This window comes from Tachysurus vachellii, chromosome 1, assembly GCF_030014155.1.
Source record: "Tachysurus vachellii isolate PV-2020 chromosome 1, HZAU_Pvac_v1, whole genome shotgun sequence".
Taxonomy (NCBI): Eukaryota; Metazoa; Chordata; class Actinopteri; order Siluriformes; family Bagridae; genus Tachysurus; species Tachysurus vachellii.
This window is the reverse complement of record NC_083460.1, coordinates 37877761-37899444: the sequence shown is the minus strand read 5'-3', so window position 1 is coordinate 37899444 and position 21684 is coordinate 37877761. Positions and strand designations below refer to the sequence as shown.

General features: G+C 41.9%; 1 protein-coding gene across 7 annotated transcripts in view; it reads left to right on the top strand.

Moving 5' to 3' along the window:
• neo1a (neogenin 1a) overlaps nucleotides 1-21426 on the top strand; it is a 152708-nt gene extending 131282 nt beyond the window's left edge. For 3 of the 7 annotated variants that reach the window (XM_060886547.1, XM_060886528.1, XM_060886489.1), the window contains 18 exons: nucleotides 453-591; nucleotides 1031-1080; nucleotides 2086-2230; nucleotides 4468-4578; nucleotides 4657-4851; nucleotides 5307-5402; nucleotides 9444-9676; nucleotides 9840-9978; nucleotides 10140-10247; nucleotides 10325-10519; nucleotides 11609-11662; nucleotides 12482-12617; nucleotides 13012-13247; nucleotides 13568-13660; nucleotides 13932-14090; nucleotides 14893-15144; nucleotides 17599-17723; nucleotides 19105-21426. In XM_060886547.1, the coding sequence (XP_060742530.1) occupies nucleotides 453-591; nucleotides 1031-1080; nucleotides 2086-2230; nucleotides 4468-4578; nucleotides 4657-4851; nucleotides 5307-5402; nucleotides 9444-9676; nucleotides 9840-9978; nucleotides 10140-10247; nucleotides 10325-10519; nucleotides 11609-11662; nucleotides 12482-12617; nucleotides 13012-13247; nucleotides 13568-13660; nucleotides 13932-14090; nucleotides 14893-15144; nucleotides 17599-17723; nucleotides 19105-19188 (2550 nt within the window). In that variant the 3' untranslated portion in view covers nucleotides 19189-21426. Of the gene's footprint in view, nucleotides 1-452; nucleotides 592-1030; nucleotides 1081-2085; nucleotides 2231-4467; nucleotides 4579-4656; nucleotides 4852-5306; nucleotides 5403-9443; nucleotides 9677-9839; nucleotides 9979-10139; nucleotides 10248-10324; nucleotides 10520-11608; nucleotides 11663-12481; nucleotides 12618-13011; nucleotides 13248-13567; nucleotides 13661-13931; nucleotides 14091-14892; nucleotides 15145-17598; nucleotides 17724-18947 lie in introns of all 7 variants that reach the window. The other 4 variants (XM_060886510.1, XM_060886498.1, XM_060886518.1 and 1 more) reach the window with 4 other exon arrangements.
• The last annotated feature ends 258 nt before the right edge of the window (nucleotides 21427-21684 follow it).

Genomic DNA, 21684 nt, shown 5'->3' with positions numbered 1-21684 from the left:
AGAGATGGGGGAAGAGAGAGGAAGAGAGAGATGGGGAAGAGAGAGAGAAAGAGAGAGAGGAGGGAAGAGAGAGAAATGGGGAAAGAGAGAGAGGGAAAAAGAGGGGGGAAGAAAGAGAGAGATGGGGAAGAGAGAGGAGGGAAGAGAGAGAGATGGGGAAAGAGAGAGAGGGAAAAAGAGGGGGGGAGAGAGAGATGGGGAAAGAGAGAGGGGGAAAGAGAGAAAGGGGGAAGGGAGAGAGAGAGATGGGGAAAGAGAAAGGGGGAAGAGAGAGAGAGAGATGGGGAAAGAGAGAGAGAGAGATGGGGAAAGAGAGAGAGAATTGACTGATTTTATTTATTCGTTACACAGCGTAGGTCTGATGAGGTTTTAATAAAGTCTTTCATGTCTGCATGTTGAACTGCATGTTTTCTGCCTCGTCTGATGTGATGCGCCTGTCCTCTGTCCTCTAGGATGTTGAGGTTAGTGGACTCTCCTACACCATGAATGGACTGAAGAAGTTCACAGAGTACAACTTCAGGGTCGTGGCCTACAACAAGCACGGACCAGGCGTCTCCACAGACGACGTGTCAGTGCGGACGTATTCAGATGGTACACACTATATTTTTGTCTTAAAACTGTCAGCTTTGTTTATGTAACCGTTTAGACAAATATACGCCATCTACACGTTACTACGGATACAGCGGATCTGTTTTGACAGCTCAGGGATTCATAAGGGGTTCGTGTGGTTTAGAGCAGCTTTAGACTTCCGACTGTATTTAAAACAGTTGACTAGCTAATTTATTAGTTTGTTTATTTTAGCTCTAAACCAAGCAATGTTATAAAACCATAATCAATAACAAGGATAAAACTAAAAAGCCTCTGGCTTGCTTGTTAGGGATCAATTAAAATTTGAGCATTTTTTATTCAGAATTTTTTGGTAAAGCTGCTTTGAGACAATGTCCGCTGTTAAAAGTGCTCTGCAAATCAGATTTTATGGAAATCTATCCACAAACCCACCTCTTTATTTTTTGTTTTGTTTTCCTTCCAGTCCCCAGTGCGGCCCCCCAGAACATGACGGCGGAGGTGCTGAACTCCAAGGTAAGCGCGCCTCAGCTTGGCTAAACAGCAAGCGTGAGCCGAATGAAGCAGGCGTCGATGGCTGAACGTGCGCCGAGTGAAGCGTACGCCGCATCCTTTTCCGCCTCTCATCAGTTAATGCGTTCTAACCGCATCAAGCAGCACATCTGCGCTCGACTACAGGGCTGTCACAAAGCCTTAGTCCTTCAATCACTCTTTTCCTCTGTTCTCCTCTCCTCCCCCTGTGCAAACTGTTTAGGAGAACAATTGATATTTTCTTAGCCTGTGTGGAGAATCGGTCTCTTCCCTGTCGCGAGAGTGGTTTAAAAGTCTATTTGAGATTCGGCTTGCGGACGGTCTCCGGGGTGTCTCTCGACTGGTACTTCGGCTCGCACGGAAGCTGCGGAGTTTGCTCGCTTATTTGAAGTTGGTGTGCACCTGCGTAGTTTATTAACGCTCATTTAAAAGGTAATTAATTCAGGCTAGTTTTTGGAGAGCGAAGAAAATGCGGTGAGTTGAAGCTGGAACAAGGAGGAATTGAGAATAAGGTAATTGCACGCTTAGTGGAAATTTAATTTGGCTTATTCCTCCGGACTGTGAGCACAAGGCCGTGGGCGGGTACCATTAATTAACTCTCCTCCCACGCTGGGCTTCCCATCTTCCCTACCTCGACATTCCCCAGCATGCAATGCAGGAAGCAGTCTGTCTACATCACCAGGCCTGAGAGCTCTTTTCTCTCTGTTGCCTGCTCCTCCCGGCTTTGTGTTTTATTCATAGGCTCAGCGTGCGCCGGGCCTCCACTTTCCTCCCCAGTGCCCTTTGCATTAAAACCTTCAGGGAATAAACATGCAGAGCAACTACATGCTGTTTAACGGTCACCTCAGGGGCAGGTATTAGCTCAGGCTTCGAGTAGAAAGTCATATACACTGACTTTTCCTTGTGTGTGATATTTATTACTTAAAACACTAATAATGTATTATGCGTATGTTTGTATAGTGACATACTGATGATTTCTGAACTGTGCAGAGCATCATGGTGCGATGGCAGCCCCCTCCATCCGACGCTCAAAACGGAGAGATCATCGACTACAAGATTCGTTACAAGAAAGGCACGAGGAAGAGCGAACCTTTGGAGATCACCGCAGGAAACCAGCTCAGCAAACTCATAGACGGTAAAGGCTTTGACTCATGCACTATCACATCCTTTTCATTTGATCGCTGGTGTGTTTTATCTCCTCGGTGATTTTGCTTTGTCCCGCGAAGACTTTGTCTACAGACGCAGCGAGAACCACGTCAGGCTGAATAATAAAACTGAACTGTTACTTATTTTCCTATACCAGCATGTCTCCTGATGTCTTGGTGTTTAATTATTTCGCACTGATCCCATGTTTATCACAATTCTTTGATTTCTGCAAATTCTCACCTTGTTTTATTATTTTGATCCTTACTGTACTTAGCATTAAGTAAGTACAGTAAAATGAAGTTCATAGACGTGTTAATGAAATATAAATAAAAAATTAAAAAGGCAAAACGACGTTAAATTCAAACGCCGTTCCAGGGAGGCAGCGAGGGAATATACACTTCTGATAATGTTTGGGTCGAGACGATTTTGGATGTTTGTTGGTTTAAAGGCATCGCAGCGAGACGCCGAGCCTCAGAGGAGGGCGATTCTGCGTTCTGTATCAGTGGCTGCCGGAAGTGCTCCGGGGAGAACCGCGGCTCTTCAGCATTTAGTGTTCAAACGGTGGTGAAGCAGATGCTTATTAGCATTTTAAAGCAATTACACGCACTACATGTTATTTAAAGACAGCATGCGCTCGCTGTGCCTTTGAATTCCAAAACAGACCCAAGGCACGAACCAGATTGCTGATATTTCTCAGATTATAAGCAGCTGAAATGCTTTTCTTCTTCATGCTGTCCTTCCATTGAAATCTCTAAGCAGTATAACCTGCTAAGCAGCAGCTTAGGTCTAGATTTATTTATCAGGCCTCATGATCAATCAGTTGATGAAAAAAAATTATCGGTGAATCCTTAAAGGTGGGGTCTTCGTTGTTTGAAAGCCAATGTCGACATTTGAAATCACCAAAACAAACACGCCCCTAACCCAAATGGGTCCCACCCCTGTATTGATAGCTCCGCCCACACATACATACGTAACCCAGGCAACTAATGGAAAGAAATGTGTCTTTATCATAGCTGAAGGGAAGAACAATACGATTGCAGATAAACAAACAAGCAAAACTGACACACAAGCATAATCATGCAAAGGACGACATATATTAGTTCTGTGTAACAAAAGCAAAACCAACGTTACTCACCTATCGAGAAGGAAAAAAGAAACATTGGCGTCCCATCGCAGGTCTTCCTGCTCCTTCAGTTCTCTCCAGCGCTGGAAAGCTGATCCTATATTAACACGTCCTACTTCTTGCCTTATGGTAAACCTTTCTTCGTTTTTATCCTCCCTGTCAATGTTAAAAGCGCTTTCTGCTAATGTCACACATGCGCACTGAACTCTCTCTCCACCCATATTGACAAGACACACCCCTTTTTGCTCATTGGCTACACGTTAGTTTTGTTTTTGTTTTGTTTGGCGGCCCAACGCAGTTTTCTGAAGCATTTCTCAAACAACGGAGACCCCACCTTTAATAGGAACATCTGCAAAAAAGTAAACATTTGTGAAAATGCTTCAGTTCACGTAGCAGGAGACTCGCTGATGTGACCCACGATTGATTGGTTTCAAATCGTATAATTGGGACGACTTTCATAATTAAATAAGTAAACCTAGCCAAGAAAAGTAATGACACCCTATAAAAGGAGGAAGAGTGCATTAGTGTGTTACTGCATGATTTAGTGCGCTCCTCACGCCTTTCCTCGTTTAGTCACTGTTTTGAAGAACTCTTTGTGAGCTTTGCCTTTTATGGAGTTTTGTAGGCATCACTAAACGTCAATTTGCTCTGCCGTGAACATGCTTGGTAATGTAATTTACAAGTTTATGGCATTTATCAACACTCGCACGTGAAGAGGCAAAACATCAGGGTTACGGAAACGTAATTTTTTAGTGCGGTTTTTCACATTTCCTCACAAAGTAAACTGATAAATCAGCTCCCTTGAGAATATCAGGACGCTCTAAGCAGGCAGCTGTATTGATCTTGCTTAGGTTAATATTCCAGAAGAAATGTCCAGGTGAAGTATGGAGGTGATTTTGCTTGTTTTACCCAGAGGCTTGAGCCTTAAATTATTTCAGGAGTAAGAAGCCTAGTCTCATTAATCTAAGCCCTCAGACAACATGCCTGAAGGATTTTCCCCCCTTTCTATAAAGCCCCTAAAAGACAGTTTGCGCTTTTGTCTCCTGGCTTGATTTACAGCTATAACTTCAGCTCAGAGACTCTAAAAGTGATGCGTTTTTCAGGTTTGCAGCGCGGCACAGAGTACTCTGTCCGTGTGTCAGCCATAACCGTCAACGGCTCGGGCCCTGCGACTGACTGGACCACCGTTGAGACCTTCGAGAGCGATTTGGACGGTAAAAACTGTTACTGCACTATTCTCCCTAGCACAAAGTCACTGTTTCGTTTAGTAACATGCTCCTTGTGGTATTTAGAGTCCCGCGTCCCAGACGTGCCTGGATCTTTACACGTCCGTCCACTGGTCAGCAGCATCGTGGTGAGTTGGTCTCCTCCAGAAAACCAGGACATCATGGTTAGAGGTTACATCATAGGCTATGGAATCGGGAACCCTCACAGCCAAACGATTAAAGTTGACTACAAACAAAGATATTACAACATCGAGAACCTTGGTGAGCCCCGAATCTATTAGTCATTATTAAAATGAATTTGCATTTTTTTTTTTTAAATACGTTTGTGTCCCTTTCCTGCAGAAACACATAAAAGTGTGATTTTATTCTCTCGTTAACGTTAACTATCGAGTCCCTGATTGCATCTGAAAGCATGTTAGCATAAACGTAATAAAGGCTCGAAGCAAAGAAAACGTGGGACGGATGTTGGGAAGCAGGCGATCTCCCTGTAACCATGGCCGTGCCTCGCTGTAATTAAATTAACAAAGGGGAAGAAAAAAAATCACACAAAGAAAATGTGCGTAATTGAAGCTCTCATAATTCGCCTAATTACATGAGAAAGGGAATCAATAATGGTGTTTAAATATGCGCCCCCGCCACGGTGATGAATATGAGCGGGATCCCTGAGGAGCCGCCGGCTTGATTAGCTAAATGAGTTCTCGTTCTGTGTTCGCCAGATCCCAGCTCACAGTACGTGATCACGCTGAAGGCCTACAACAACATGGGTGAAGGCATCCCGGTGTACGAGAGTGCCCTTACACGACCCCAGACAGGTAGGCCAGCAGCAGCTCTTTTACTCACTATAGCTATGAACACACACATTTCTGGGAAATGTGAGTAGGAAGGAGGGTGAATGAATTAAAAATGTGAGGAAGAGGAAGAAAAGGAAAATAAAGGAGGAAGAAAGAATGGGAATGTAAGGAAAAAGAAGGAAAGGGAAATGTTAGGAGGAAGAAGGAAAGGGAAATGTGAGTAGGAAGGAGGAAAGGGAAAGGAAGGAGGAAAAAATAAGGGAAATGTAAGGAGGAAGAAGGGAAAGGACCGAGGAAGAATGAATGGAAATGGAAAGTGGTCGGGAAATGTAAGGAGGAAGATAGAAGGGAAATTTAACGAGGAAGAAGAAAATGGAAATGTTAAGAGGAAGAAGGAAGGGAAATGTGATTAGGAAGAAGTAAAGAAAAAGAAAGGAAGAAGATTGAATGTAAATATAAAGAGAAAGGGGAAGGAAAATCTAAGGAGGATGAAGGAAATTGAAATGTGAGGATGAAGAGGGAACTGTAAGGAGGAAGAATATATGGAAGGTGGAAGGGAAGTGTGAGGAGGAAGAAGGAATGGAAATATCATAGAGGTTAAAATAGGAAACAGTGTAAACCGATGACTGAAAAGGAAGAAAAGAAAATGCACAGGAAACAAAGCGTAGGAAAAAGAAAAGCAAATATTCCCTAAAGCTTGTGGAAAAGCTCTACAAAGCCGAATGTAAACGGAGTCTGCACATGAATCTGTAGAGTTAATTCCGGAAATGTGTTGGGGAGAGAAACGAGTGAGAATGTTTTGATGTGAGAGAAACTGAGGGATGTCCATGTTTATTCTGAGCAAAGGTGGCTCCAAAATAATAAAGACAAATTCCCACTTCAGGATAAGTAGTGCTTCGTTTACAAAAGCCTTTAACACATTCAACTCACAAATCTTAAAAGAATCCATTTTACATGATTTCTTTGGCATAGACGCAAGTGAGTTTGAGGTCATAATATTTGTCACATGTTAGCAATGAGAGAAAAGCGCTTAAGTATTTCTTTTAAAAAGGCATTACTATCAATGGCCTCTCATTAATACGCAGTAAAAAGGATGAATTCTGAACGTTTCTGCTTTTAGCCTGCGTTCCATTTCTGACAGTCGTGTGATTATGAGCTTCCAACCGAACCATTAGCGCTTCAGGGATGAATTTAAGCAGCTCTGTGTAATAAAAGAGTGTGTATGTGTGACAGAGGCAGAGCTTTGATTAAACACTTACTAATCCAGTATGCAAGCTAGTCATAACTTTGTTGATTATTCATGATGGTGATACGCTTTGTGAATAAAGAATGGCCCGGAACGAGGAGCTGTTTTTCTTCGCAGTAGAGTCGGTGCGTCTGTTTTAATATTAAGCGGGTCTGAGAAAAGAGCTTCCTTATTTTCTTTTTCCTTTTTCCATTTTTTTCCCCATATTTTTTCCCTATTTCAGCCGGGTCTAGACAGGATTTACGGGACAGCAGGAGAGATTTCAGATTAAGACACGAGGTTTTATCTCCTGCACACAGCGTCTCGATATGTCCTCGTGCTAAATATGTAAATGGCAGATTTATTTCACAAGAATTCAGATCCAAAGCTAGAAAGGAAAACAGATTGGATGGCTGAGTTTGAGAAGACACCCATGGTTTTCGCTCCTGGAGGACTCCTCATCTTTCCCAGCATGCCGTGCTCTGCCTGGTCTGAGTCACGCCTTTCTTTCTCACTGAACTACAGCGAGCTTTCAGGACCACCCGCTGCTCGCACTCTCACACTCTCTCTTATCAGATACGATTTCTCTTCATGTTTTAGCGTCTGGGGATATTTCAGATTTGAAGCTCAGTGTATAGAATGCTGACCTAGATTTTAATGGGTTTTTTTTTTCTGAATACAAAGAAATGTATTTCAATGGCTGGCTAGCATCGACAGGATCGCTGAACACGTCGTTTGGATCAGATTTATCAGACATCAGAACTCGAATGATTCTTAAATTGTTTATTGTTTTTATTTAAAATCAAGAGACGGTTCATTAAGTGTTAGATATGAACCCATCATGGTACGATAAGCAAACAAGATGACAGCATGTAACCTTGGAAGCATTAAAACAGATCATGAACCTGTGCATCAGACTAGTTAGCTAATGTTAGCGGTTTATTTTGGCAGTTTTTAAACTTTGTTTGTATACTGGTTATTAAATATTCTTGATCTTTTTTGCACAGCTTGTTATTTTTTCTGTCTTTAGTTTCATTCATCCTCCCCATATTGTCATTTGAGAAGTTAGATAATCTTCATAATAGCCATAAACTACGTTGTGATTATATATTATGTTAAATGTTATAAGTAATATGACAAACCTGAGCTAGCTTGTTAGCTGAACGGATACTTTGTTGATGTTCGTGATTAGCAGAAACGTTGCTATTGAACTTTAAATTAATTCCACACCTGTGTTTGTGTTTTATGATGTTATTACTCAGTTAAATCTACAACAAAACAGCACCAAAAAAACTCATCTAGTAACAGATATTTTTTGCAACCTTTATGCTGTGCTAATACTTGGCTAATGTTAGTTTTAAAATTGTTAAAAAAGCAATCTCTAATACTAAAAACATACTTTGTCCAGTGAAAGCTAGCTTACTAGCAGCTAGCTTACTAGCAGCTAGCTTACTAGCAGCTAGCTTACTAGCAGCTAGCTTACTAGCAGCTAGCTTACTAGCAGCTAGCTTACTAGCAGCTAGCTTACTAGCAGCTAGCTTACTAGCAGCTAGCTTACTAGCAGCTAGCTTACTAGCAGCTAGCTTACTAGCTTACATTATCAGAAATCTTTAGAGAAATAGAACCACAAATAAAATGCCAGCTAATGTTATTTATTTTAAGGACAAATCAGTATTTATTTATATATTTATGGCACTTGGTATTTTTAGACATGTTCCTAAACTTTTTTTGTAGTAGTTTTTAAGCATTAATTGTTGATTATTTGCGGTTTAAAATGACATCATCTGGGTTTCTCTTAAAATTCCTGTCAGGTAGCCACCTCCTGCTAGCACAGCGAGCTTTACAAATTAGTGTGCTCCATTACTGCAGAACTGTGTAAAGTAGCTCCACTCTTTTTCTCACAGAGCATCTGTGTGCCATGAAGGACTCGAGCCAGAGATTTGTTCATGTTTTCCCTCTCCTCATCCAGCAGCAATGCTTTTTTTTTTTTTTTCTCCTTCCTTCCCAGTAATTTTTGGTGATGTTTTGGAAAACATCTGTGCGTTAAAGTGCGTTTTATTGTAAGTTGAGCCACGTCTTGGTTATCATCATCAGATTTGATCAGGATCGCATTGTCCTGCTGCTGTTTGTCCCTCTGTGTCTGTGACCTAGCAACAAGATTTGGACAGATATCGTTAGAGATACAACATGAGTGTATACGGGTTACACTTCAGTGTGCTTGTTCCAGCTCTTGAGAGCCCTCTGAACTGCATGTGCGTCACTTTGTTTTCCCTCAGTGGAAAAGGTTTTTTATTTTGCAGTAGCACAATAAAATGAAACCTTGAGCAGGAGAAGGCTATTGGGCTACAGCGGGCTACAACAGAACGAATGAATAATGGAAAAAAACAAATTGTGGTACATTTAATGTACCTCCAGCACTACATTTCCTCATACAACACTTCAGAGATAGCACTTAAGAATGTTTTTCACCGTCTTACTGATGGTTCTCCTTCTGCTTTTGTTAATGTAGCTGATAGTGAACTAAGCTATTCTCCTCAACAGACCAATCCTCTGGCTTGTAGAAATAGACATACCCTTATGAATTGTGACCATCTTTTCCTGATATCCTGTTCTAACACAATGTTCTCTCTCTCTTTCTCCCTCCCAATCCTGCCTCCATCTTGTCTTCCCACACCCTCATTTTAACTCATTAACCTGGTTCCACCCCTTCATTGTGCACTTAATTTACCCCAATCTCACTTTATCTTCTTTTTCTATTGTCATTGCTTTTTATTTTTATTCCTCCTATTTATTTATTAATTTTTTTGGCCATGGGTCGTCGTGTTAACGGCTTGCAGACCCTGTAGACCCTGATGTTGATTTGTACGAACTTTTCCATCCTCCATACACTCCAGTACCAGACCCCATTCCCATGATGCCTCCTGTGGGCGTTCAGGCTTCGGTTCTGAGTCACGACACCATCAAAGTCACATGGGCCGACAACTCGCTGCCCAAGAACCAGAAAATCACAGATGCACGTTTCTACACAGTGCGCTGGAAGACCAACATACCAGCAAACACCAAGTTCAAGGTACAGTCTCTTTAATCAAAGGGTTTTTAGTGGAATTTTGGTCTTCTGAATTTGACTTTCATTTTTAGCCAGGAACAGTTGTGTAGTGATTTTGCTTTAAGTCAAAACTTAAATTTTTCTTCTACTCTCGCACCTTAACTCATGACTCGCTGCCGTTTTTCAGACGGCCAACACGACAAACCTGAGTCACATGGTGACTGGTCTGAAGCCCAACACTCTGTACGAGTTCTCCGTCATGGTCACTAAAGGCAGGAAAACCAGCACATGGAGTATGACGGCTCACGGGACGACATTAGAAGCCAGTAAGTCATTCAGGCGCATATGAACGTTTCATCTATTCACCACTCATGTTATCTTTGTAAATGATTCCATTAGCACTGGATCTCTAGATGTGATGGAACGCTGTTTGAATTCTTCTGTTTTCCATTCTGAATTATTGATTGTAATAAATCTTTTCCCTCAGCGCCCAGTTCAGCCCCGAAAGACGTGACTGTGGTCAGTAAGGAAGGTCGTCCACGCACCATCATAGTCAACTGGCAGCCTCCTTCCGAAGCAAACGGCAAAATTACAGGTGCTGAAGCAAAACGGTAACATCAGCTATGTCTCGTCATTATTATTGTGTTATTCACAGTTTCTTTTGTTTCACAGGCTACATTATCTACTACAGCACCGATGTCAATGCCGAGGTACACGACTGGGTGATTGAGCCGGTGGTGGGGAACCGACTCACTCACCAGATCCAGGAGCTGACCCTTGACACAACATACTACTTTAAAATCCAGGCTCGCAACTCCAAAGGCATGGGGCCCATGTCTGACGCAGTCCAATTCCGCACTCTTAAAGGTAGGAAGCATGTCTTTAAAAAGCGGATGTACACAAAAATGTATTTATTTATTTATTTATTTTGTCTTACATTATCAGAAATCTTTAGAGAAATAGAACCACAAATAAAATGCCAATAATCCTAAATAATTTACCTGTAATCAAAATTCAAATTGACATGACAAAAAAAGTATCAGCTATTTTTACATATTCACCAGTAAATAAGTAGGTAAAGCAGCGTCCACCTTCTTAGTGGAACAAAACAGCATTTTGCAATTCGTATATAGAAAGGAGGTGCCAACATTTATGCTTTAGCCAGAACATTTATGATTTTTGACCTCACCCCACAAAAACACTGTATGGGTATTAAAACTTTGGCAATAATTATGAATAATTAAAATGATTATTTATTTATTTATTTATTTATTTATTTATTTATTTATAAATACATTTAATACAGATAAAATTTTCCATTTATTTTTTGCTAATTTTCTTTCCCCCATGTATGTAGATTTTTTTTTTTTTTGGGTATATTGGTCCAAGTATTATTCTGACCTGAATAGATAATAACCATTTTCCGATTTCTTCAGTTTCAGTTCTGAAAGTAGGAATTACTGGACTATTAACTCATTTCATATCTATTTCTTCTCCGCTTGTCTCCCTTGCTCTTGGCCCGTCTCTCGTTTCACGGCACTCCCTCTAACCTTTCTGCTCTGCGTTCTCTCTGGCCTGCTAGCCGAATCATCTGACAAAATGGCTAATGACCAAGGTAATTGCTCTTTTCCTTCCTTATCTCTCCATCTGCTTGTTGTTTCTGTTCTTTGTTTCTTCTCTTGTTAGCTTTTACTGGTTTAACCAAACGTGACACATGAGAAACAAGATTTAACACGTAAATAGTGCGACTTTTTTTTTTTTTTTTTTAATCCCTCCTTTGATTGTGTACACATTGACGTGGTAATAGAATTACAGTCGTTTGGGATTGAGGAGAATCACATGAACTGGTTCTGACAGTTAACGGTTAGAGATTTGTTAGAAACCTGCTTGTGGAAATTTCTTACCTGTTGTTGTTGTTGTTGTTGTTTTTTTTTTTTCCCTTTTGCTTTTATTCAGCTTCTGGGATTCCCGGTAAACCAGGCCGACCAGCTACACTAGAACCTGGTATTGGTAAAGTCTCTTTATTTCCTTTTTACCCTGAGTTATATGGTAACCAGTGATGCTGTTCATTATAAAGTGCAAAGTAAAACCAACCTAAGGCACAGGTATTAGCGTCTGGTCCAGAAGAACTGCAGTCATACACATTTCAGTATTTTTCCTGCTGTGGAAGAGAAGAATGAAAAACCTAAAATAGGAAGTATAAGAAGGTTTTCCAGAACCAGACATGAGAACCTGACATTAATACCAAAGGGACTAACTGTTGCTCACAAGGTTCTTGTCCTGACTTTCTTCCAAAAAAAAAAAGACAGTGAATATGAGCTCCATTTTAAAAAAATAAACAAAAAAAAAAAAAAGGTACAATATTTAAAATAAATAAAACAGTCGAAAGTCTACTACCTGCTGTAGTAGGTAAGCTTGACTGGTTTAGGTTCCATGCTTGTATTCCTAGCTTCTGCACAGAGCTTGTTTATTTTATGACAGAAAGGGAGGACACTGGTACGATTTACCTTGTATTCTGCATTCTACTATACACTATATCTTTAACCGAATATATTAACTTGAATAACTAACATTTGAATATGTAAATTAGCATATTTGCCTAACTTCAGGCAGGTTTGAAACATTATGTTTAATATCACTGCAAATGGCTTGTATTGTACACCCCTGTGCTGTTAAGCTGTTAAACTGTGTCCGCATCCATAACTCAAGAAATAAACCTTTTGGTTTTTTGTTTTTTTTTCTTTTTTATTACATCTGCACATGTATACATGATGTGTAAAGTCTATATGATTACAGTGTGCTAACAGAAGTACTGCTGATGTATTTAAGGGAAATCAGGGATGCCTGGTAGTGAAAACCACATCTTGGTGATCGTCATCATTGTGTCTGTGGGAGGCTTCATCATCATCGCGTTGGTGGTGGGAGCCTTACTGTGCTCACGCCGCTCCACTTCCCAGCAGAAAAAGTAAGTAGAAGAAGGTCGAGGTAATGATGTGCAGGGGGAGGATGTCAGGTTCTGGTTCATTTCACAGCTCCACAGTGTTGCGCTTATACACACACACATTTACATACACACACACATATCTACATATACACACACACATTTACATACACACACATATCTACATATACACACATATATCTACATATACACACACATATCTACATATACACACATATATATATATATATATACACACACATTTACATACACACACACACATATATCTACATATATACACACACATATATCTACATATCTATACACATACATACATACATACATACATACACACACACACCAGTTTGAGGTGCAGGAGACTTGGGTGTTGCAACTAAAACGTGTATTTTGTCCTCAGGAAACGGGCAGCCTGCAAGTCCAGCAACGGCTCACACAAGTACAAAGGCAACTCTAAAGACCTCAAACCACCTGATCTTTGGATCCACCACGAGCGCTTGGAGCTCAAACCCATCGATAAGTCACCCGAACCCAATCCAGTCATGACAGACACCCCGATTCCACGTTCCTCCCAGGACATCACTCCTGTAGACGGCACCATGGACCCCATCCTCCAGAGACGCAATTCATACCGTGGTGAGACTTTCATTCAAGCCCATCTCCAGCCTTGTGCTCCTGCTTCATTCATTGCTTCTACCATTTTGGTTTTCTTTCTCTGAAAACCTGCTTAAATGTGCTTAGAATCCTTGTATGTGCTGCTTTTGTTGTGTAAAATTTGCTTTTGCTTTTTTTTTTTGCCTGCTAAAATGCCCTTCACCCAGTTAAAGCACTTAAATGATTATTTAGTGCCCCCTAGTGGAGGCAAAAAAGAAAAAACAGCTTGTTAAACCTGGGAAACAGGCTGCGGTGATGCCTGGACAAGCCTGGCTCTCTCTCAAAGGCTCTCTGGTTTGCAGGCCATGAGTCAGAGGACAGCATGTCTACGCTGGCAGGTCGCCGGGGAATGAGGCCTAAAATGATGATGCCCTTTGATGCTCAGCCCCCTCAGCGTAAGTTTTTTAGCACACTATATTTTGAAGGGCTTTATTTTCAGAGCTGATGATGAATAATCGTCCTTACACTTGGTTAAAAAAAAATCGTAATTTTGCACACACGTTAGATTGTGCCTGTTTGGTCATTGTGGTTCTGTTTGCATGCGCTGTAGCATATATACGTATATAAAAATGGTGCTCCACATACTGTATGTTCACGGCTCTATGTGTTTGTGTGCGTGTGTCAGTGTAAAAACGTGGCCTCTTTGTTATTTGTGTTCATCCGCAGCCGTGATTAGTGCTCACCCCATCCATTCCCTTGATAACCATCACCACCATTATCACCTGGGCAGCCTGGCATCACCGACACACAACTATCTGCAACACACAGGCAGCCCGCGGCCCCTCGCCTCCTCCATCTCTTATCTAGACAGGGCCGAGTCGCCAGGTGAGCCAGCAGTCAACTGCAGAGTGTAGAAAAGACGTTACGTCCACGCAGGAGCAGCGTGTTACGTCTTTTTTTTACGTTTTAGTGCTTTCGACTGGGTTCAGAAAAAAAAGTCTTAGCCAAAGTAAGCAGATCTCAATGCAGTTATGCTGTAGGAGGTTAGTAGTTGAGACACTGCTGTAACAGGTCCGAGGTTTGAATCCCAGGTCCACCGAGCTGGGCCCCTGAGCAAGGCCCTTAACCCTCAGTTGCTCAGGTGTATAAAAAACGAGCTGCCCTGGACAAGAGCGTCTGCCAAATGTTGTGTAGATGTCCAGATTTTGATTGTTATTCACATTGCTTTACTGTAGAGTCTGACACTTCTTATTAGTCACCACTTCCCTACTCCAGATAGATTGAGTGTTTATTTTAAGAAAAAAATCCCAAAGCAATGCCTGAATGTAATTCGTCACGCAGGTCTCCCTTCCCCCCTTTTCCCTCTTCCCCATCACTTCCTGTTTAAAATAGCTACCTACAGGAAATGCCAAAGCAGGTGCAGTTCATCCCATTCACCAGAGAAACATAACGACTGTTATTCTTTCTTTATGGCTCCTACATTTACAGTGCAACTGCATTGAGAGCATTTTTTCTGAACCCTTACAGTACATTTACTGCTTTCGTATAATCTCTTGCTTCATCCCATATACGGTAACTTTCCATCCTGTCCATGTTTTCACATGTAATAACAGGTCTTGGGTCTAATAGCAAGCAGACGTACGTATTAGCGTTGTGTGTTGTTATGTGACTGTGGCTGTGATTGCAGAGTCTGTAAGAAACACACCCACTACGGACTTGCTGCCCGCTTCGGCTCAGCCCTCCTGCTCCATCGATCACTCGGAGACGGACATCAGTTACCACAGCTCAGCAGCTGAGGACGAGCCCAGCTACAACCCCCCGACGGCACACGTACGCCCCACGCACCCGCTCAAGAGCTTCGCTGTGCCCTCTGTTCCTGCCCACGCCTCCGCCTACGAGGGTGTCTCTCTGCCCAGCACGCCCCTGCTCTCTCAGACAGGTACGTCTGTTTGTTCTGGAAGATGAACGAGCCGTTATTCTGATCAAGTGGAATAAAATGATGGAATTCATTTGCGAGAAGGTTTATTTTGTGCACTATACTAGAGCGAGCTGTTGAAATAAATCCACATAAAGGTGTTTATCATATCAGACAGCACATCGATATTATTTCTGATTTAGACGATATTTCTCTGATACACAGAACCTTCTCTTTCTGTAAGACACGTTGAAGGGATTAGGCGAGGGAATTAGGAGTATAGACTGGATTACGGCCGTAGCAGTAGACGATAAAAAGGTGTGTTATGACTCGGAAATCAGAAATGCACATGCGCTACACTGAAAATGAAGAAAGATCTTTCCAGCCTTTAGCAATTCTTAAAAATGTGTAAAAAGCAGTCAAGATCTGGCAACCCTGCCTCACACTACACAATGAATCTAAATTATCACGTGACACTATAGTGCTATTTACTAAATCATTTCATTTCTGTTCCTTTGACGACTCTGATCATGAGCTCTACATTTATCATTTATAATTAAACAGTGTGTTATAATTAAACTCACATAAATCCCCCACAAATCAAGAATCTGGTCTCTTGAATGTATTTGAAGAGTTCGGCGTCAACTACGAAATAATGTCTATATCGCTACAGTATATAAACTGGAGAAAACATCTGTACCTTATTGAAGAATCCAAAGCATCAGTTAATTCACTTCAGTATGATGAGCTGTTTTAATGCTTCCATTAGTCCGTGTCGCGACAGGAGTCCATATCGACAGCTCGGATCATCCCTGTTGATGATAGTAGTTAAAGAAAAAGTTAACAATTTGAAGTATGGGGTGGGCATGGGGTGGATATGTGGTCGGAATGGGTGGATATGGGGTCGGCATGGGGTGGATATTTGGTGGGCATGGGGTCAGCATGGTATGGGCATGGGGTGGATATGGGGTTGGCATGGGGTGGATATTGGGTGGATATTTGTTGGACATGGGGTCGGCATGGGATGGGCATGGGGTGGATATGGGGTGGGCATGGGGTGGATATTTGGTGGATATTTGTTGGGCATGGGGTCGGCATGGGGTGGATATTTGGTGGGCATGGGGTCGGCATGGGGTGGATACGGGGTCGGCATGGAGTCGGCATGGGGTGGATAGGGAGTCGGCATAGGGGGTGGATATGGGGTCGGCATGGGGTGGATATTTGGTGGGCATGGGGTCGGCATGGGGTGGATACGGGGTCGGCATGGAGTCGGCATGGGGTGGATAGGGAGTCGGCATAGGGGGTGGATATGGGGTCGGCATGGGGTGGATATTTGGTGGGCATGGGGTCAGCATAGGGTTGGCATGGGGTGGATATGGGGTCGGCATGGGGTGGATATGGGGTCGGCATGGGGTGGATATGGGGTCGGCATGGGGTGGATATTTGGTGGGCATGGGGTCTGCATGGGGTGGATATGGGGTTGGCATGGGGTGGATATGGGGTCGGCATGGGGTGGATATTTGGTGGGCATGGGGTGGATATGTGGTCGGCATGGGGTGGGCATGGGATAAGTGCATGGGGTGGATAGGGAGTCGGCATAGGGGGTGGATATGGGGTCGGCATGGGGTGGATATTTGGTGGGCATGGGGTCAGCATAGGGTTGGCATGGGGTGGATATGGGGTCGGCATGGGGTGGATATGGGGTCGGCATGGGGTGGATATGAGGTCGGCATGGGGTGGATATTTGGTGGGCATGGGGTCTGCATGGGGTGGATATGGGGTTGGCATGGGGTGGATATTTGGTGGGCATGGGGTGGATATGTGGTCGGCATGGGGTGGGCATGGGATAAGTGCAAGGGGAGTGGTGAGCAGTTGTGGGATTTAAATTTTTTTTTGTTATTAAATAAGATCTATTTGCACTCTGTTATACTTGTTGTTTTATCTAGTTTTGATGTCAGTTTCATTTCATTTGCTGTTTCATTCAGAAGTGTAATTTACTAGCACGCTAGTTTTAATTGCTAAGATTCTTAGGTCTCTCAGATGAACAATGTATATTAATACAAGACGATAAATAGCTGTTTTATTTATTTGTTTGTTTATATATTTATTTATATTCAATTTCATGTATTTGACTGTAGTTACATTAGTTATTTCCTATTAGCAGAAAATTCTTTTAGTTTTCTAATAAATTCCAGTTTACGGAGATGTTCTGTTTAATTCTATTCTATTTATTTTCTTTACTGAAATGTTAATATTTTATTGATATTGAAATATCACAGTAAAAGTGTAAAAGCTTGTTATGATACTGGATTTGATGATAAGTGATTAGTTTGAGCTTGGATGGTTGATTTTGTGGCATACCTGGCAACCCGGTTTAACACCAGTTAGTTGTCGTTATTATAAAGGTTGTATAATACATACTCTGAAGGTTCCAGAGCTTCACTGAAACGTGTGCTGTTTTTTTTTTTTTTCTTTCAGGAGCCCACTCCGTCAAGACCGCCTCCATCGGGACGCTGGGCAGGACGAGGACGCCCATGCCCGTAATCGTGCCCAACGCACCAGACGTACCAGACAGCAGCAGAATGCTGGAGGAATGCGAGAGTGTGAGTATCACTGCTCATCACTGCTCACACACCATGAACCAGTTCAGTTAACGTGTCCACATGATCAGAAGAAAATCAACTGAGGTCGATGTTTAGCTGTCCATTTCCATATATAGGGTCGAGTACAAAAGTTTGCGTCCCCCAGATGAAATATTGGGCGTATCCTGCAACTAGAGGAAACGTGCCGGTTGGTGTTTGATCCTGACATAAAAGAGGCGTTAGGGCAGTCTGTTAATTAAAAAAAAATCTTCAGCATTGTAGCTTTAAGCGGTTTAAGCGGTTCAGTCCTTTGTACATTTGTACGTTTCTATAGCAACCGCTCATTCGCGGGGCCTCCGGAAAAAAACTGACAAGTAATATTCAGCTTCAGTGCTTTGTGAAAGTCAGAAAGTCCTGAAATAACACAATTAATCTGCACACACACACACACACAGATTTTATCTCTCCAATTTGTCATTCGATGTAGGCGTTCCTAATTTTGGTTGCCGTAGTAACAATGGTTATCAATGGGTGGAGCAACTAGCATCCAAATCAGGTTTCTTGCCACCAAAATGAAATATTCTGGAGGGAAATTTGTGTTTTGTGTATAAAATTCAGCAATGTAGATATGTGTGTGTGTGTACAGTATATATGCACTCTGCTGTCTTCACTCATTTTGGGAGTCGCTCCATGTTTGACTAAATGTCACCGTTGCTCGTGTCACAGGAAGTCACCAGCTCCAATTGAAACGATCTCTGGTTGCTTTATAGCTGTGTGAGAATGTAGCATCAGACTGTTAGTATTTTATTTGTGGTGATGAAGAAACGTCTGTGAAACCTCACTCACTACAATGACGTCTTTATTCTGCCGATTCTTTATTCCATCTAATCATCTGCACTGTGCTGCAGCTAGCTGTGGAATTGTTTTGCATTTAAAATGGAATTTTAAACCAGTTTGTCTGTTCTCTCTCTCTCTCTCTCTCTCTCTCTCTCTCTCTCTCCCTCTCTCTCACACACACACACACACACACACACACATCTCTTCTCTCTGCCCTACCTTTTAATTACAAAACTGTTGGCTGCTTGTTATAAACAAACATTATTTTGCATCCTTTTGAATTTGATTTCAAACCTGTTCTGTTGTCTGTGTTTGACCGGCGTCGATAACCAAAACAAATCCTGTTCCGTTTGTGAATGCTCGTGCTTGTGAACGTCGTATCTCTGTATCTTTGCTTCTGTTCTACAGCTCCACTGCCTGTCTCCTTTATAACCTCCCAAAACTCCATTTCTGTGCTTTTTCCCCTCCCAAAACAAAAAAAATCAAACCAAAAAACAAAACTTAACCTCCTCAAAGCCTGTACGCTTTCCCTCCCTCCTGCATTAACCCTCTCCCTCTTTCTCAGAAGTACGAGAAGGACGAGCTGTCGGAGGAGATGGCCCACCTGGAGGGCTTAATGAAGGACCTAAACGCCATCACTACGGCCTGAGCACAATCTCTACGCCCTAAAACACACAAACACACGCATACACACTGACACACACGCACACTTACATCCACACAACTCGCCACGGCATGGACAAAGTTCTCAGTCCTTTACAGAACCGAATGAAAGAAAACGAACATTTTGGCTTGCCTTGCTAACCCTCAGGAAGGAAATGGCCATCGGTTAAAGGAGTGAGAAACGTTTTGGGTACTGATTCCTTCTGGAACCTTTGACTTTTTTTTTTTTTTTGGCTCTTCGGAGACGCTGTTTGTTACCTTATGAATTGAAAAAAAAGGAAGATTACAATATGCTGGTGTTCGTGCTGGTGCTCAAGGCACAATTTACAGTGTTTAATTTGTGCGTTTTTGTATCTCTCAATCCCTCCCTCTCTCTCTCTCCCTCTCTCTCTCTCTCTCTCTCTCTCTATCTATATATATATATATATATATATATATATATATATATATATATATATATATATATATATATATATATATATATATATATATAATCTCTCTCTATCTATATATATATATTTCCACCCGTTCCAGTGAGGTGAACATTGGACGACGTCTCTTTTATTTTCCTAATAAGTCGTTTTTTTTTTATTACACATTTTGATCGAATGACGGTTCCTTATTTTGTACGTCATGTATCGTGCCATGTTGTTATTTTCTATGTTTTTTTTTTTTTGTATTATTATTATTTTATATACATATACGCTTAAAGATATGTATATAAGGTCAAACTGCCTCATACTTCTTTTTCAAATAGCAATGTTTTCAGAGGAGAGCACGTCAGCCTTACGGGTTTCCTGTCACTGAGACCCGACGCGCTCCGGAGGTTTTCTCTCTCTACAGGCTGGACGGCGCGTCTTCGGTACGAACAGATTTTTCCGAACGGGAGCTCCTTTCAGAATATTGCCTTACACTTCTGTCTGCACGGACACTCGTCCTTCGGAGACGAAGCAAAAATCATCCACCGCTCGTGTGTCACCTGCCACTGTGATATACAGACTTGCTCTTGTAGAGAGCCGTGAGATCATGAGCGTGCGCGCTGCGTGCGCGACTGCGGCTTACGCTCCTGTTCACCGTCCGGTGCGTTACAGTTGTTTGTTTGTTTTTTTTTTTTTAAAAGCATTGATTTAGATTCTAAAACTTGGACACTGATGTTACACAGTAAAATGCAGTATACTCCTTCAAGCTATCGGTCAGGACGGTTGATATTTTCTGAAGTGGTCTGTAGACGCGTACACGGCACCGCGGGATGTCGAGTCAAACCTTCCCGACGGGGCTCCTTGTGATCCTTCGTTTAGTTCCTTCCTTTATTTTTTCCTTCTCATGTAGCTGTTTTTTATATGAAGAATTTCAATGTGAATGAAATATAAACACTTGGCAATCTGGGAAAACCCGCTGTGGCTGAATTCTGGCTAGCGTCCGGATTTTGTTCTTCCTAAAACATAAGATGACACTTTGGATGACACGGTTTTCAGAAAGCGTCACTGTGGAAATGTTTTCGTTCTCTCTTTTTCATTTGCCAGTAAAGATGCCTATGAGCTCTTCATTTTAATCACGGGATTACAGACTAAATGTCTCCCTGTAAACCAGATCCTGAAATACTACAAGGTTAAGAAGCCTATCGCAGATTAAAGCTTCAGCATATGGAGGGTTTTCCCAGGCCGCCATCACAAATGTTCTCCTGCTGGAAATCGTTTCCTTTCTCTCCTTTTACCCAAAGAGCAGCATCACTGCAATCGTGTCATTGGCTCCACGTTGATCACTACAGTGTCATTATTGTCCCATCTTCTTGAACGTGGGTACGAATGTGAGGACTCGCCGGGTTACAGGAACACGTTCGGCGGGTGGACGAGATTTGTACTTATTTGGGATAAAATAACATGTTAGACAGTAAACCTTTTTTGCACTTTTTTCAACAGGTTCTGGAAAAAACAAAACAAAAAAAAAAAAAGCATTTCTTACATATCCTGTGTTTTCAATATAAAGTTATATTTGTGTAATGTAGTGTCATAGCTTAGCAGTAGGCAGCTGGTCTTGTTCATTTATTATTTTTTTTGTTTGTTTGTTTGCATCTGAGACGGTTTTTGAGCGACAGGTTTTACTGTGTTCCAGATGAGGAATTTTATTGTTGCTTATTTCTGTACAAAGATCTTTTTGCTGTCTGTAGAATAATCTGTGGCTTTTTAAAAAAACAAAACAAAACAAAAAAACAAGTTGTAAAATATGATGCGGGTGACGTCTTATTTTCTGTGTGTGGGTGAGTGCGCAAGTGTGAGAGAGTGTGTATGGGTGTGTGTGCAAGTGTGAGAGAGTGTGGGTGAGTGCGCAAGTGTGTATGGGTGAGTGTGTGAAAGTGTCAGTGTGAGTGTGTGGGTGCAAGTGTGAGAGAGTGTGAGATTGTGTGGGTGAGAGAGTTCCTCTGGTAAGTAACTATTTTTCCCAGTTTAAATGTTCTTTCAGACGCTTCAGATGATCCACATTT